The sequence below is a fragment of the Procambarus clarkii genome, chromosome 22, assembly GCF_040958095.1.
Source record: "Procambarus clarkii isolate CNS0578487 chromosome 22, FALCON_Pclarkii_2.0, whole genome shotgun sequence".
Lineage (NCBI taxonomy): Eukaryota > Metazoa > Arthropoda > Malacostraca > Decapoda > Cambaridae > Procambarus > Procambarus clarkii.
In genome coordinates, this window is record NC_091171.1 from 19,061,876 (window position 1) to 19,078,659 (window position 16,784).

General features: G+C 41.5%; 1 protein-coding gene across 5 annotated transcripts in view; it reads right to left on the reverse strand.

Moving 5' to 3' along the window:
* The window catches only part of LOC123757772 (dyslexia-associated protein KIAA0319-like protein), a 222,933-nt gene extending 211,751 nt beyond the window's left edge, over nucleotides 1-11,182 (reverse strand). For 2 of the 5 annotated variants that reach the window (XM_069329511.1, XM_069329508.1), the window contains exons 1-2: nucleotides 11,092-11,180; nucleotides 3,234-3,465 (exon numbers count right to left, since the gene is read on the reverse strand). In XM_069329511.1, coding sequence (XP_069185612.1) covers nucleotides 3,234-3,423 — 190 coding nt within the window. In that variant the 5' untranslated portion in view covers nucleotides 3,424-3,465; nucleotides 11,092-11,180. Of the gene's footprint in view, nucleotides 1-3,233; nucleotides 3,466-11,011; nucleotides 11,030-11,060 lie in introns of those variants that run through there. The other 3 variants (XM_069329507.1, XM_069329509.1, XM_069329510.1) reach the window with 3 other exon arrangements.
* Between the last annotated feature and the right edge of the window lie 5,602 nt (nucleotides 11,183-16,784).

Genomic DNA, 16,784 nt, shown 5'->3' on the forward strand with positions numbered 1-16,784 from the left:
AATAACGGTGAAGAGAAGCAACCGGACAACACATGATGCATCCCCGGCCGAACTAACCTACCATCAACAACTCAAGGATCCCTGAGGAAAGCAGCCGTTTCTTTCTTCGCCAGAAAAGGAGACAGCTGCAACTGAACAAACCTACTACCAGGACCGAAAGAGTAGAAACCCCTGCGCCGGTAGTGAGCATAAAGCTCCCCGACCCAACCTCCAGAGGCCAATGGCAACAAGAAAAGATCCTTATCAAAACAATCCCAAACTGAAGGAGCCATCATAAACCGAGTAGGAGAGAGAAAAGAGAGCACTTGGTTCTCCGTCCTGAATCAGGACAGCTAAGGCAGCGCATGAGAAGGCCGGAGGTGAAACAATGCACGAAACAGTTTCCGAAATGGTTCGGAAGTAACATCTACCCCGGACACAAACAGAAGCGACTCTGGCAGTGCAGCATGATACGAGGCGACAGTATTCGGCATAAGATAATGGTCCTAAAAGAGCCAAGAGAGGACAAAAAACCCGATCCGAAACCGAAGACAACATGCGAAGAGACAAAAAATGACGAAAGGACTGCCAGGAAACTTCATACTGCCACCGAGACAAAGCACACTGGTGGGATACCATCAACAAAGCCACCTGATAAACACAGGTGGTTATCAGGTACCATCAACGAAGCTACCTGACGCAAGTGGTGATGAACCCGCATGAGAAAGACCAGACACAAAGAACGAAGGAGAAGATGGAACCAGCCATGGTTCCAGCCATGGTTCCATGGACTGGCCCGATCTGCTGAAAGAGGATGAGCCGCAGAAAAGTCCCCGGGTTCAGACACCGAACAAGCAGCACCAGAAACCAAGGTTGGGCCGGCCACCAAGGGGCCAACAGAACTCACCCCTGGTATGTCTCCAAACGAGCCAGAATCCAAAACAACAACTGGACCAGGGAAGGAAGAGCTACTTGTACAGATAACACCACCTCAACCAGTCCAGCTGAAAAGCACAGACAGCAACGGCTTTGCAGTCGAGAGAAGGGTGCCACACGCCGACACAAAAAGGTCCACCTCCGAGTGCCCGTACGTCCGGCAGAGTCAACTGAATGAGTCGGCGTCGACGGTCCATTCAGTGGACAGAGAAATGAACCGAGACAGGCCGTCTACCAGGACGTTGGACACTCCCTGGATATGAACCGCCAGGAGAGCCGAACTCCAAGAACTCAGCAAAAGAGTCACCCAAAACTATCAGCCCCCAAAGAGCCAAGGGCTGCATTGAACCCCCTTGGTTCAGGCAATGAACCACCAAAGAGCATTCCGAATGGAGCCAGATCGTCGATCCGTGAGCAACACGAACCATCTGAAGTGACTGCTACACCGCCGCAAACTCCTGCACCATGCTGTGAGCATGAAGGAAGGACAGACCCCACGGACCGGTGAGCACTGGTCACAAAGTCCAAACTGAGAGACGAGACATCTGTGAGCACAATAAGCGAGGGCTCGGATAGGCACCATGGCGCTGAACCCAAAAAAACTTAAAGGAGGAAGCTGGCGACACAGCAGCTGATGCAAGGTCCCCAGAAGCCGAACCTAGCGATCACGAGAGCGACAGACGGGATGTCCCCGAAGGAACCAGAACAGACGCGTAAGCCAGACCCGACCCTGCGGGTAAACGAGCACAGCAAAGTTCAGATTCCCGCACAGCTGTTCGAGCAACTGACAAGTGCTCCCTAAAAACTGCTGAAGGCAGGACTGCAGCCGCAGCAATGATACCAGAGGGAGAGACAAGAAAATGGTCCAAGAGTCCCAGTCAAGACCCAGTCAAATCCGAATCCGAGAGTCAACCAGATAGGACTTCCACCAGTTCACCAAGAACCCGAATCCGGCAAGCTGGTAAATAACCAAATCCCCGGCGAGCAGATACGAGGACCAGCTGGGAGCCCACACTGGCCAGTCTTCAAGGTAGGACAGAACCCGAACCCTTAACAGATGCAAGCGGGTCACCATGACCCGGGTAAGACGTATGAGAATGCGAGGTGCCAGATTCTGGGCTAAAACTGAACCCCTGTGAAACGAACAAGCACAGGGGCCTAGAGGGCCACCAACAATATCCTAAGTAGACTGAATAGTCAAACCAGGCAGACCACTTCCATGCAAAAAACAAAAAGAAAAGAAAAATCCAGCAAAAATACAATGACAACAGGAGGAACAGGAAACACGGCCGACATCAGGTATGCGTGCTGCACAGCACTGACGCGCCCCAACCAGCAACAACAACACTCCCTAGCCAGAGTCAAACAAAGGCCACAAAACCCCCAACTGGCCTCCACGGGCGGGGTAAATGCCAAGCAGCAGGAACCCCTACAGAAGTGAAGGCACAAAGATCCTAGAGAATGCAACCCAAGAACCCAAGGGGTTGTACTTACAGGATGCTTAGAGAAGGTAGCCCTTCTAGTGTACTGGAGCGCATGCAGCTCCAGTACACTACATTACTCCTGGCCACCACGCCACAAACAGCTGGAAAAACACCACAAGTGCACAAAAGCCAGCAGGAAACCGAGGCCAGAGTTAACAACCGCCCCAGACCACTTCAGCCAACAAACTGAGGTGTGGGCAGGCGGTGCAGGGGTCCAGGGCTCCCCCCTGGAGCAGAAAGGACAAGCGGTGGCAGTGAATTACGTTTGCTGTTCGCAAACATAATTAATTTCCTTTTGGGGAGTTCTGTTTCTCTGTTTGGTCATAGGGTTTTTGCAATTTTCTACCAAGTGGGGGGTTTGTTTTGAGATGCATACCATGCTGGGTGCCTAACCCCAGTCGATGGCAGACAGAGAATACCCCCAAATACAAGGGGGGTGTTTCCTTAGGTCATTGCTCCCTGTGCCTCTCTGAGGGGGGGGGCCATGTTCTGGCTAGTGTTCCCCCGGTAGGTACAACTCCATTGACTGAAGCCCCAGACTAATACAGTGTATACAAGTCCAATAGCTCCAGGAAGCTGAAGGGACTCCCCACAGAAAGTGGTTTACTTTTACTCCATCACTATATATATTGGTACTTTCCACCAAATAGTTACTGTAAGTACTCTCATTTCAGGAGGATGGGTTAGATTATTCAGCAAATAATTTTCTTAGCATTTTTGATGGACAATTAGCACATACACAGCATGTCCTTCCTAATTATTAGTACCCATCTTAAATGAACAACATACAAATAGTGTAACACATTATTGATTAACTATGCTTTTCACTCATACCTGCATCTTTAGCTCCATATAAAACATTATCTTCATAAATATGTGGATCAGCTAGGGGACACTGATGCTGTAGGTCTTTTAATAATGAATCATTCCATATTGTCCCATGGCAGGTCAATGCTTGAAGCAAAAGTCTGAGCAGCAGGACACATGGTAAGGAAGCTTGTCTAACACAGCTTCTACACATCATTGTGCAACCTCAGAATCACAAGCAATCCAGCTCCATACTATCCTATTAGAAAGAAAAATGTGTTTTTCATTAATATGTTGAACATAACCTAGCAAATATTTTCTCAGAAATTCATAACATTTGTATTATCTATATAAGAGTGAATGTCTGTGTGTGTCTCTCTCTCTCTGCCTGTTCAAAGTTGGAGCCCACATGGATGGGGCTAGCCTCACCCTAACTGCCAGCTACACAGCTAAATATTTTAAAAAACTCTGTAAAATAATATTTTTTCTTACAGTAATAGGCACCATTATTCACTGATCTCAGGAAAATTTTACAAATCTCCTGTTGTCAATAATTTGTCCGTACTAATATAAAACAGAAGATTCTTCCACAGCTTCAACGGTTTCTCAAGCCACAGCCATCTGACAGAGTAAGGGGTACCTATTCTTGTTTTAGTATTGCACACCCCTAAGTTCCTTTCACTGGAGACCACCCACACATTAGACAATTATATTTTTTATAAGAGACAAAGACAGACACACGACAGACATAGGGTGGTACAAGAATGTGCAACCGAGCTGAGCATTCCACTCCAATTAAAACTCCAGACATCCTTGTGCACATGAATATTAGCAGATACTGTATATGGTAAAGGCAAACATAGTACCAATCTATAAAAATGGTAGTTGAGAGGAACCTATAAATTATTGACCCAAGTCAATAACAAGTGTGGTAGTTAAAACACTAGATAAAATAGTTCAAGCCAAATGTGTTGAACGCCTAGAAGGGAAGGGAATTATCAGGGAAAAGCACCCAGCCATTATGACTATATACCACTTGGAAGGCGGGGGGGTCAGGATAAGGATTTGGGATGGGACATGGGGAAGGAATGGTGCCTAACCACTTGGATGGTCGGGGATTGAACACCGACCTGCATGAAGCGAGACCGTCGCTCTACCGTCCACCCCAAGTGTTTGGGCATCTAGGGGTGTAATGACATAATAATGGACAGACAGTATGGCTTTCGAACAGGAAGATCCTGTGTAACAAATTTTCTTAGTTTTTATGATAGAGCCACAGAGATACTACAGGAAAGAGGTGGGTTCACTGTGTCTATCTGGACCTAAAAAAGGCTTATCTGGACTTCTGACATGAATGAAAAATTTTCTAACAAACAAATGAGGGCAGTAATCAGAGACAGTGTATCTGACTGGAGGATTGTTACTAGTGGAATACCACAGGATTCAGTTCTTGCACCAGTAAAGTTTAACATCTACAAAAATGATCTACCAGAAGAATACGGAATTGTATGAACATGTTTGTGGATGATGCAAAGATACTTGGGAAGATAGAAGACACAGACAATTGCAATGCCCTTCAAATTGATCTAGATAAAATAAGTGCTTGGAGCGACAAGTTGCAAATGGAATTCAATGTGAATAAATGTCATGTTATGGAATGTGGAATCGGAGAAAATAGACCACACACAACTTACAAATTATGTGGAAAGGAATTACAGAACTCTAATAAAGAACGAGAACTATGGGTGGTTTTGGATAGCAAACTGTCGCCAGAGGAACACAAAGAACACAGAGAAGTGTATGTCACTTTCCAACTTCAGAATTGCTTTTAATTACATGGATGGCGAAATACTGAAGAAATTGTTCATGACTTTTGCTAGACCAAAGTCAGAATATGCAGCAGTTGTATGGTGCCCATATCTCAAGAAACACATCAATAAACTGAAAAAGGTGCAAAGGCATGTTACAAAATGGCTTCTGGAACTGAAAAGCAAGAGTTATAAAGAGAGGCTAGAGGCATTATATATGCCAAAGCTAAAAGATAGAAGAAAAAGAAAAAGGTGATATGATCACCACTTACAAAATACTAAACAGGAATCGACCAAAATTGACAAAGAGGAATTCTTGAAAGTAGCAACATCACGAACAATAGAACACAGATTGAAGCTAAGGAAACAAAGGTGCCGAAAAAATATTAGAAGGTTTTTCTTTTGCAGAGTTTTAGACAGTTGGTACAAGCTAAGTGAGGTGATGGAGGCCAAAACCATCAGTAGTTTCAAATCATTATACAACAAAGAGTACAGTACTGTACTGGGGATGGGACACCACGAGCGTAGCTCTCATCGTTTTACTACACTTGGGTAATTACACTCTGGTAATTGTACCAGGATGGAATGGAAAACTTTGGTCATTAAGACAAGAAATCTCAAAGGAAGACAGAAAAGCTAAAACTAAACCACGATGAAGCAAAATGTCCAAATGGGAATAGAAATGAAGAAAGAAATTGTTTTTCTACAAGGATAGGGACAGGAAAGCCTGTGATACGGTACATAAAAATAAAACAAAATCATTAAAGGAAGGGGGGAGCAAAGAACAAAAGGAGAGGGAACATGTTCCTGAAAATTATATATATATATAGATTGAGATAAAAAAAAAAAATACTGGAGATAAATGATAACATTCAGCTGAAGATCCCAGATATTGTCACACTAACATACAAAACTTGAAGTCAAATGCCTTCCCACCTTCCCCACTTCCCTTCTTTACTATACATGATCTATTCTCTCTTCCAACATAAATTTTCCCCAGCTTGGAAGCTTGTCTATTTGCCCAATACTACATTCACTTTTTCTATGATATGCCTCATTCACAATTTATTGTGTATTCAATGTTATTACAGTTAAAGCTATTTTATTTATACCAGCATTATGACTTTGGATCACGCATTCTACAGTTGCATCACCCTGTATACAAGGGTTATTATTTTTAGGCCATTTATATTATTTCAATTTGCCAATTGCACATCTTCCAATTCATGTCACACTATTTATATGCCCTTAATTAGCATCCATCTTATCATAAGTTACATTTCTGTTATTCCTTATATCCATTTGCCAGCTCATGATTCTCGCAATTCATGTTAACTCAATTTATTTGTTATCTCAGTTTAATTGTTCCTCAATTTAAATGAATGACTGTTCAACTATTGTTACATCCTACATGAAACTGCCTGCCCACCGAACCCGTAAATGCCAAAACTCTGTTGAACTTTAAAACCCAGCTTGAAAAAATCATCAGGACAAACAGGGGGTACCATTGACAAACAGCTGGCTTCCTATCCTCGTCAAGGCCACTAGTGTTTTAGTGGCCCTCAGGTAAATTGGCAATCTATTATTGTAATAATTAATTTACTTATTACTATTATAACTAAGTTATCAGATTAAATAGCAATGTCTAGTTGCTAAATTATAAAATACAGTATTATTATTGTTACCATTATTATTATCGAGAAAATCAGTAGGAGCCACGAGAATGATACTACACACTTGGTACTCCCATGCCCACACCCTATTTATTTTCTCATTGATTTTGTTACTGTTACAGAGTCTAGCTAGTATTCTCTTCTCCTATCTGTAAGAGTCATACTCCCCACACTGAAAATATCTAAAAGTGGCCCAGTTTTAGTTTATAACTCTTAAAAGTAGGCAAGATGTCACAAAGTGAAGACATTTGTGTTTTAAGTTTGAATGGGGAAGAGGCGAGTAAGCGGCTCCACTATAAAATGGCGGTTCAACTCGGGAGGGAGGAAGTTTTCCCGCCCAAGGATACTCCAGAGGATTGAGGGTACAGATTGCAAGAGGTACATGATTGGTCGGTGGCAGAGGCTTGGCCAGTTGGACCAATCAGGACCCCCCCTCCCCCCCAGTGTGATGTAGCATGATGTGAGGCTCCCCTGTGGGAGGCATGGGAAATCTAGCGTCACTAGTCACCAGGAATGAAGTCGAGAAGGTGCGACGCTTGGCAGTTGCTAGCTTTGGAGAGATTTAGGACTCCAGAGGGATGAATTTCCTCGGAGTCAGTGCTGGGGGAGTTGAGGTGCAACCTGCAGGCCGTTTCCTGCAGGAGAAGCTGCGTTAAAGAGCTCTAATGACGGAGTCCTGGTCCAGTGTAGCAGTCACAACAACAACTGGGGAACAGTTGTACTACACGTCTACGATAGAAGAGTGGACCAGTATCCTAGCGTGAGGACACCAGGGAGAACAGACGACACTTCCAGCCTCCTGACAGACCAAGAGAGGAACTCAGTGGTAGGGAGCAGCCTACCAATGAGATCAACAATGGCAACTACAGAGGGAGGTCGACTTCAACATCGTGGAGTCCTGGAAGTGGTACATTTCACCACTGTGGAGACTACAGCATCCAGAGACAATTATTAAAGTAGATAAATCCACCCTCACATTTCCATTGTTATTAGGAAATGTGTACTAAATGTTAAGTGTGAAATGAGAAATAATGTGAGGAGAAAGGCCGGACATACCTGTATGTGCAATTACTGTATACATTATTCTTTTAAGACAGAGGCTTTAGTTATATACTCATTATTTATGAGGAGTCTAAGTGTGCTTACATTGTTTACTTGAAGTTTCAGAAAGCCTAATGTTCCAGAAACAGTTAGAGAGAAAGATAACCTTGCAGTTCATAATCTACAGAGACTGTTGGAGTGATGCCATATTATCATTTACTTTTGCAGTTTTACCATCTGTAAAATAAGCGAGATATTTTCAGACCATTACCCTGTAACTTTATTTTAATAAATGGTGATTAATTTCAAATATGGTGTTTACTTCCTGTCCTTCATTTCTCTGAATGTTTGTCTGAGGTTAACGAGCACCACACAATGTGGAATAAGTATCAGACTGGACGATATTACATAACACTGCACATGAAGATTTATCTTGCATCCAGGGTGTACAGGTCAGATTGGTGACCTTGAAACTGATACTTGTGTGGCGGGCAAGCCAGCCGGGAAACCTAGTCCTTCATGTCTATGAGCACTCACGAGGGAAAACACGAGAGTGGTCGGCTTATCTTATTTGCCACGGGGGCTAGGCTGGGGTCAGGGAACTTTTAACCCCATGAGCGATCAAGGTGCTCCCCCTAGGTGGATAGTGGCACTGAGAAAGGAGTTCTAGTTCTAGAGTGTGAGAGTGTTGCGGCACTAGAGAACATTTGTATGTTGAGTACTCTAAAGGCTTGACATTTACTCCTCATATAGAAATACACGCAACAATATATAACATTAATGTGATTTTATCATGCATTATTATTATTATTATTGTTATTATTATTATTGGAAATTGATTATTACTATTATAATTATATTATCATTATATAGCAACTTTTAGTAGCTTTATTATAATAAACTATTCATCCCCATATCTTTTGGTTATCTTGAGATGATTTCAGGACTTTTTTTAGTGTCCCCGTGGCCCAGTCCTCAACCAGGCCTCCACCCCCAGGAAGCAGCCCGTGACAGCTGACTAACACCCAGGTACCTATTTTACTGCTAGGTAACAGGGGCATAGGGTGAAAGAAACTCTGCTCATTGTTTCTCGCCGGCGTCTGGGATCAAACCCGGGACCACAGAATCACAAGTCCAGCATGCTGTCCGCTCGGCCGACCGGCTCCCCATCGAGCCACTTTGTTTGCATCTCCGGAAATACCATTATATCAGAATGGCATTGGGCTTCTGCATGCTTGGTGTGCTCTGAGGCCCCCAACCTATCCTCTTGTTTAGACAATACTTTTTGTAACTATGTGCACCATAGTACTGTACAAACATTGACGTACTAAGCAACTCGATAGTGGAATTTTGTACTACCGTACGTATTTACTTTTAGTAATAAAAATGAAGCTAAAATACAAACTTAAATATTCCTAGGCCTAATATAGCACACAACATCTGTGTGTAATAGCACACACATGTACTATATTAGGTCTCAGAGAGCATGTATTAGGCCTATCACGGTAAAATCTCTAGGAAGAGATTCGGCCTACTCCATTATCACCTATTCTACTCATTCATATCTATATGCAGGCGATGAGTCACAATAACGTGGCTGAAGTATGTTGACCAGACCACACACTAGAAGTTGAAGGGACGACAACGTTTCGGTCCGTCCTGGACCATTCTCAAGTAGATTGTGATGACTTGGGTTACAAGAGACTAGGGTTATAAACTCAAGGAACCACCTGCACACTGAAGCCGTGAATGCCAAAAAATGTTTGGTTTTAAAATACAACTGGAAAAAATCATCAGGGGAAATGGGGGAACCTTCGACAAGCCACAGTCGTCCTGTTCTCGTGGAGGCCACTAATGTTAGTAGCCCTCAGATAAAATTCAGGTAAAAACTTATATTACAAAAATTATTAATGGTGATAACAGAGTTCATTTCATGTGGTCTCCATCTCGTGTTGGCCTCCAAATGAATGATAGAGCTGATGAGTTAACCAAAGAATCTGTCTTTAAGGGAGAAATTGAGTATAACTTTGGATTGTCAATGAGCAGTCCAAGAGCAATAGTACACCAAGAACTTCAACTAAATCTTGTAGATCCGAGGCAAAGTGAAATCAACATCAGTAATTCCATCTGTCATCATACTATCATGCTAGAGCCATACATCTATGGTTCATCCAATAAAATCAGCAGACTTCTAGATGTTACTACTGCTCGGCTTAGACTCGGTTACAAGTATCTCTGAGAATTCTCATTATCTGCTGATGTAGACCTGACCAAATGTAAACTTTCAACAAAATTATTCGCACACCCTCCGTCACTATGTGATGGAGTGCGAGATACTTGAATTCAGAGACAATTCTATAACCAATGTTCCAACGATGTGTAAATATATAATTCAAAATGATCCGCTACCAGAAAAAAGTGATTGTAACCTATCCACTGCTGCCCACTGGATGGGGGCAGTGTGCAGGACAAACATATAAATTGTGACACTAGCTCTCCACATGTGTCAGTTGCTTAATTTAGAAACTATACTTGTGGTCGATCTCGACCCCATTGACATGACGACTTATACTGAATTTTGAAACTAGCTCATGAAAATTGTAACTTTCTTCGCTAAATGAATTGTGGGGTTCAGTCTATGAGCCAATTATGTGCCTCTGTAACCCTTTCCACTACTGCCCACAAGATAGGTATGGGGTGCATAATAAATGAACTAAACTAACTAACACTGTGTTAGACCTACTGAGTTTTTACACTGTTCTCATTTGTGGTACAGTACTCACTTCAATTTGTAATATCCGCATAAAATTCTAAAGTAAAACATTTGTTCGTAACTATGACATGCTCATGTCAAACTTTCACCCATTTAGAGGCCATTGTCAAATAGGTTTGTTTTAAGCATATGGCAAGGAAAATATATACTAAAATAATACCACTCGTCTGCTGTAAGGCCCATCTACTATGAGCAGAGATATTCATACACTACAGTACTCTACATACTTCTATCATATCTCTGGTTCTTGCCAAACTACGTGTCAGCCACTTATCCAGTATTGGCTAAGTATACATTAGTACTCTGCAGTATCAGTTTGACAAGTAAACCAACCATTTGACAAAACACAAGTTATAATTATGCAAGATAAAAGAAAAAATGTGCAAGTCAATGTGCATACTGTATTTAAGACATCTAATTTGATCTATTAACCTGCTTTATGTTTTAAAAAAAATCTAACAAAAATATGGGCATTAAATAAACTGATGTATGGTCACATTTTTACGTTACATTTATCCTGAATATAATCAATTAGTTAATCAGGAAAACCCATGTTTACTGTTGTATAGTGCATGACTGTGATATACTACGTGGATTTCCTCCGCCTGCCGCTGCCGCTGCTGCTGCTGCTGCTGCTGCTGCTCGCTCAACCTCCTGTCACCAGCTGTGTTTATATCTGTAATTCTTGCCAACTTAAGCATAAACGATATAACTGCGGACACACCTAGGTAGGTTAATACCAAATATTACGAAATTATCAAAATGTACAATATATATACTTAGTATTTATTTCGTAATTCGGCCTTCATATACATTATTTTATTTTTCTGATAATTCATCATATAGAACTATATTTGAGGAACTACAGTCCCTCGTAGATCTGGTAACAATAACATTGAGGTCCCATCTATAAACCTCACAATTTTTTGGTCAATAATAATAATAATAATAATAATAATAATAATAATAATAATAATAATAATAATAATAATAATAATAATAATAATAATAATAATAATAATAATAATAATAATAATAATAATAATAATAATAATAATAATAATAATAATAATAATAATAATAATAATAATAATAATAATAATAATAATAATAATAATAATAATAATAATAATAATAATAATAATAATAATAATAATAATAATAATAATAATAATAATAATAATAATAATAATAATAATAATAATAATAATAATAATAATAATAATAATAATAATAATAATAATAATAATAATAATAATAATAATAATAATAATAATAATAATAATAATAATAATAATAATAATAATAATAATAATAATAATAATAATAATAATAATAATAATAATAATAATAATAATAATAATAATAATAATAATAATAATAATAATAATAATAATAATAATAATAATAATAATAATAATAATAATAATAATAATAATAATAATAATAATAATAATAATAATAATAATAATAATAATAATAATAATAATAATAATAATAATAATAATAATAATAATAATAATAATAATAATAATAATAATAATAATAATAATAATAATAATAATAATAATAATAATAATAATAATAATAATAATAATAATAATAATAATAATAATAATAATAATAATAATAATAATAATAATAATAATAATAATAATAATAATAATAATAATAATAATAATAATAATAATAATAATAATAATACATTATTTTAAGAAGAATATTGTGTAAACTCGCAAAAATAATTATAATATAATATATCCATGAATCAGTATTTATCATCATTTTCTGCTAGGGGAGAAAAACGCAGGCCTAGTATGGGGACTTATTTATTAAGTAGGTAGATTTATACAATTCAATTTCTTTCTTTATTATGCACCCACCCCAAGGGCATCCAGTGACGCAAAACAATTCAACCCAGCCTAGAGAACATTAAAAACATCACCAAAAAACTCTCACACCTCAACAAAGCCTATCTACACCAGACAGTAGCTGAAGGTTCGCCCTCTGCAACGTGTTATCTTCATGCAACCAAATTAGAAAGGTTAAATGTCCCAAAAGGAATCCACAGGGTAATAGCAGTTAGGTTATATAGACTACGTCTAGGTTACAGATGCAACTGGGAGATTGGTGAACCCCGACAGATAGAGTGCATCTTTTGCCAAACTGTCACAGAAAAGCCATTACTTCGATCACTATCTTCTGGAATGTGAAGCAACCAACGACCTTAGAAGAGCTTTAAGAGTCCCTGAATCTTGCAGTGGCCACCTTGAAGCCATTAGCACAGCCACTCACCTGATCAAAAAAGGTGTCCAGCACCTGGACACCCCCATAAAGACTGTCAAGCAGTATCCTCCCCGCGATAGCAGCTTGACGATTAAATGCGACCTCAGAATACTGAAAAGAATTACTGAACAAAAAATTGTACCACCTCTGTGCCCGTGCCACCTCTTGGGTGGTTTAATCTTTATCAATCAAGCAATCACTCCCTTCGTAGGACTAGGACGCCGGGTATACGTCGACAAACAGGACGGGCACCTCGCTAGCGCAGGAGCGAAGAACAGCGGCGCCCCCAGGGACGGTGCGTTGTCGAGGGAAGGGGACCCTGGGAGCTCATTCATTTGCCGATTGCCAGGCTGCCGTGCCCAGATAAGGGGTGTAGAACTGAAGGGCCCAGCTAAGGGGCATAACTGTCGGGCCCCCTAAGGGGGAGCCGACAGGGCCCAGCTAAGGGGGCATACTGAGGGGCCCAGCTAAGGGGCATAACTGGAGAAGCCTTGCCAAGGGCTTGCTGGCGGGCCCAGCAAAGGTCAGAATGGCATCGGATCAGCTGCAACTAAGGACATGAGCCGCTGGTACATCATCAGCTGGCACAACAACAACAACAACTGGAATATCAACAGCTGGAACGTCATCAACTGGAACATCAGCAGCTGGAACACACCAGTCCTTAGGACGTGCCGCAAATCGACAGCTGGGACATCATCAACTGGAAATCATCAAAGGGCCTCAAGGGACACCAGCAGGCGGAACATCACCAGTCCCTAGGTCGTGCCGGAATCGTCTTGTAATCAACTTAAAAGTCTTCTTGAGAGAAGCTGGGAGCTAACATGAAAGTAACGCTGGGCGCAGCCCAAGGGCCTAGAGAATTGAAGGAGCCCCATATACGGGGGGGGGGGGATGACGGGGTTGCCCAGCCAAGGGACATAGAAACTAAAGTGGCCCGGCCAAGGGGCATAGAAACCAAAGTGGCCCAGCCAAGGGCATAGAAACTAAAGTTGTTTCACAGTGAAACAAAGTGGCTTTAGGACGTGCCAGAGCCCTGGAACATCGACAGCTAGACCATCAGCAGCTGGAACATAGGCAGCTGGAACAACATCAGCTGGAACGTCAACAGCTAGAACATCAGCAGCTGGAACATCAGCAGCTGGAACAACATCAGCTGGAACAACTTCAGCTGGAACAGCATCAGCTGGAACATCCACAGCTGGACTATCAACAGCTGGAACATCAGCAGGTGGAACATCAGCAGGTGGAACATCAGCAGCTGGAACATCCACAGCTGGAACATCAGCAGCTGGAACAGCATCAGCTGGAACAGCATCAGCTAGAACAATATCAGCTGGGACATGAACAGCTGGAACACCAACAGCAAGAACATCAGCAGCTAGGTCAGTAGCTGGAACGCCAACAGCTGGAACATCAGCAGAGGGAACATTAGCAGCTAGAACACCAGCAGCTGGAACAACATCCGCTGGAGCATCAACAGCTAGAAAACCAACAGCTGGGATATCGCATCTGGAACATCAGCAGCTGGAATATCATCAGCTGCAACAACGGCAGCTGGAACAACGGTGGCTGGAACATCGTCAGCTGGGACCTCCACAGCTAGAGTACCGACAGCTGGAGTATCAACAACTGGGACATCAGCTGGAACACTGAAAGCAAAAACATCAGCAGCTAGCACAACAGCAGCTGGAACATCAACCATTGGAACATCAGCAGCTGGAACATCATCAACTGGAACATCAGCAAGCTGGAATAGCAGCAGCTGCGCCAGCAGCAGCTGGAACATCACCGGCTGGGAACGTCAGCAGCTGGAACACCACCGGCTGGGAACGTCAGCAGCTGGAACAACAACAGCCGGGACATCCACGGCTGGGACATCAGCAGCTGGAACACCGACAGCAGGAACATCCGCAGCTAGCATACTGTGCTAGCAGCTTGGCACACGCTGGCGCGTGTGCCGAGGGGGCCCTCCAGGGACCCCTACGACACTCCAAAACGGGACCCACGGCCCGCGTCACTGTTGTTGTTTTTTTTTTTTTAGATATATACAAGAGTTGTTACATTCTTGTACAGCCACTAGTACGCGTAGCGTTTCGGGCAGGTCCCTGGAATACGATCCCCGCCGCCAAGAATCGTTGTTACAACCAAGTACACATTTTACTGTTGCGTTAAACAGAGGCTACAGTTAAGGATTTGCGCCCAGTAAATCCTCCCCGGCCAGGATACGAACCCATGACAAAGCGCTCTCGGAACGCCAGGCGAGTGTCTTACAACTACACCACGGAGACTGGTTCTGTGCCTCTGAAGGCATCAGGAGCTAGATTTACGAAGTTCCATGTACTGTATTTCTTCCTAAGTAGGTGTGCTACAAAGGTTCTTAAGTATTGCACGACGCTGGCACATTGTAGTTCATCCATGGTCACTTGCTACCTATTTACGTCAAATTTTCTTATATAACTAGTATATTTCAAAGTAAAACTATGTTTTTTAACTTCTACAGGCAGCACCGACATTGCGGTAAACAAATATGTTATACTTTTGTTAACCTACATCATTCTCGGAAATACTGTGTGGCTTTCCTTGTCGCTCCGAAGATTTGAAGTTGTGAGTTGTGATTTGAAAAGCGATGCTATTTGTTTACATATATATTTACCTAAATTTACCCAAGGGCCACTATCTAGTGACCTCGACGAGGACAGAAAGCCGGCGGCTTGTTAAAGGTCCTGCCAATTGTCCTAATGATATTTTCTAGCTAGATTTTGGCATTTACGGCTTCAGCGGGTAGGCGGTTCCATAGGTTTATAACCCTCTGGGTAAAAAACATCCCCCGTTTTCAGTCCTACTTGAGAGGACATATTCTCCAACACTATATCTGTGACTGCCCTGTTATCAATGACTTCAGACCAAATGGTATAAGGTACTATGAGCTCTGTAATTACTTCATACACTCAAGAATATTGGAAGATGTTCTTGTGCTGTACTAGGTTATGCTAGTAGAGGTTAATAGATCAGCCTTACCTGTCATGTTCTCTCCTGATTCCGTGTTCACCTAGTTGACCTAGTTGTGTTTGTGGGGGTTGAACTTTGCTCTTTCGGCTCGCCTCTCAACTGTCAATCAACTGTTTACTACTATTTTTTTCTTTTCTTTTTTTCTTCCACACCACACACACACCCCCCCCAGGAAGCAGCCCGTGACAGCTGACTAACTCCCAGGTAACAGGGGCATTCAGGGTGAAAGAAACTTTGCCCGTTTGTTTCTGCCTCGTGCTGGAATCAAACCCGTGCCACAGAATTTCGAGTCCTGCGCACTATCCACCAGGCTACGAGGCCCCTGGTGGCCTCATGGGGGCCCCACAAGGCCCCCTCTGTGTATGACTGGCCGTCCTGTGAGGTGGGGATGTTGGATGAGCTTGTAGGTAGTTTTTGATCTACACTGTGTGGTCCTTCATTCAGAATAGGGAAGCAGTACATTGCTGTGTATACCTAAGCTTGTTAAAAAAGAAAAGACATTGAGAGGAGTCTTGTAGAAACTCGTTAAAGTAATTATAATGTTAACATGATTCAGTGTTTACCTCTTGTGAAAATCATGAAGTTGTTGTTTAGTCAGAGTTGATTTGTTTTTTTGTACCGAGGCAGGTATTTTCTTCCCTGATTCCAAGTATGACTAACCATTCTGTGAGGTGGAAATATTAGATAAACTTATAGCTAGTTTTTGATCTACACTGTGTAATCTTTCGCATATAATAGGGTAGCAGCACATTGCTGTGTATACCTAAGCTTCTTAATAAAAAAATTAAGTAATAAAGGTTTAAATTATAGTTGGTATTATTACCAGTATTATCCTTATTAAATAATGTTAACCATGGATCATTAAGATCTTGTATTGATATGTAATAGTCATATTTCTTTTGTGTCATTAAATTGTGCAGCGTGTCTCAATTTTTCACATCTTTATATATACAGTACAAAAGATAGGATAAAAATTAGCCAGAAA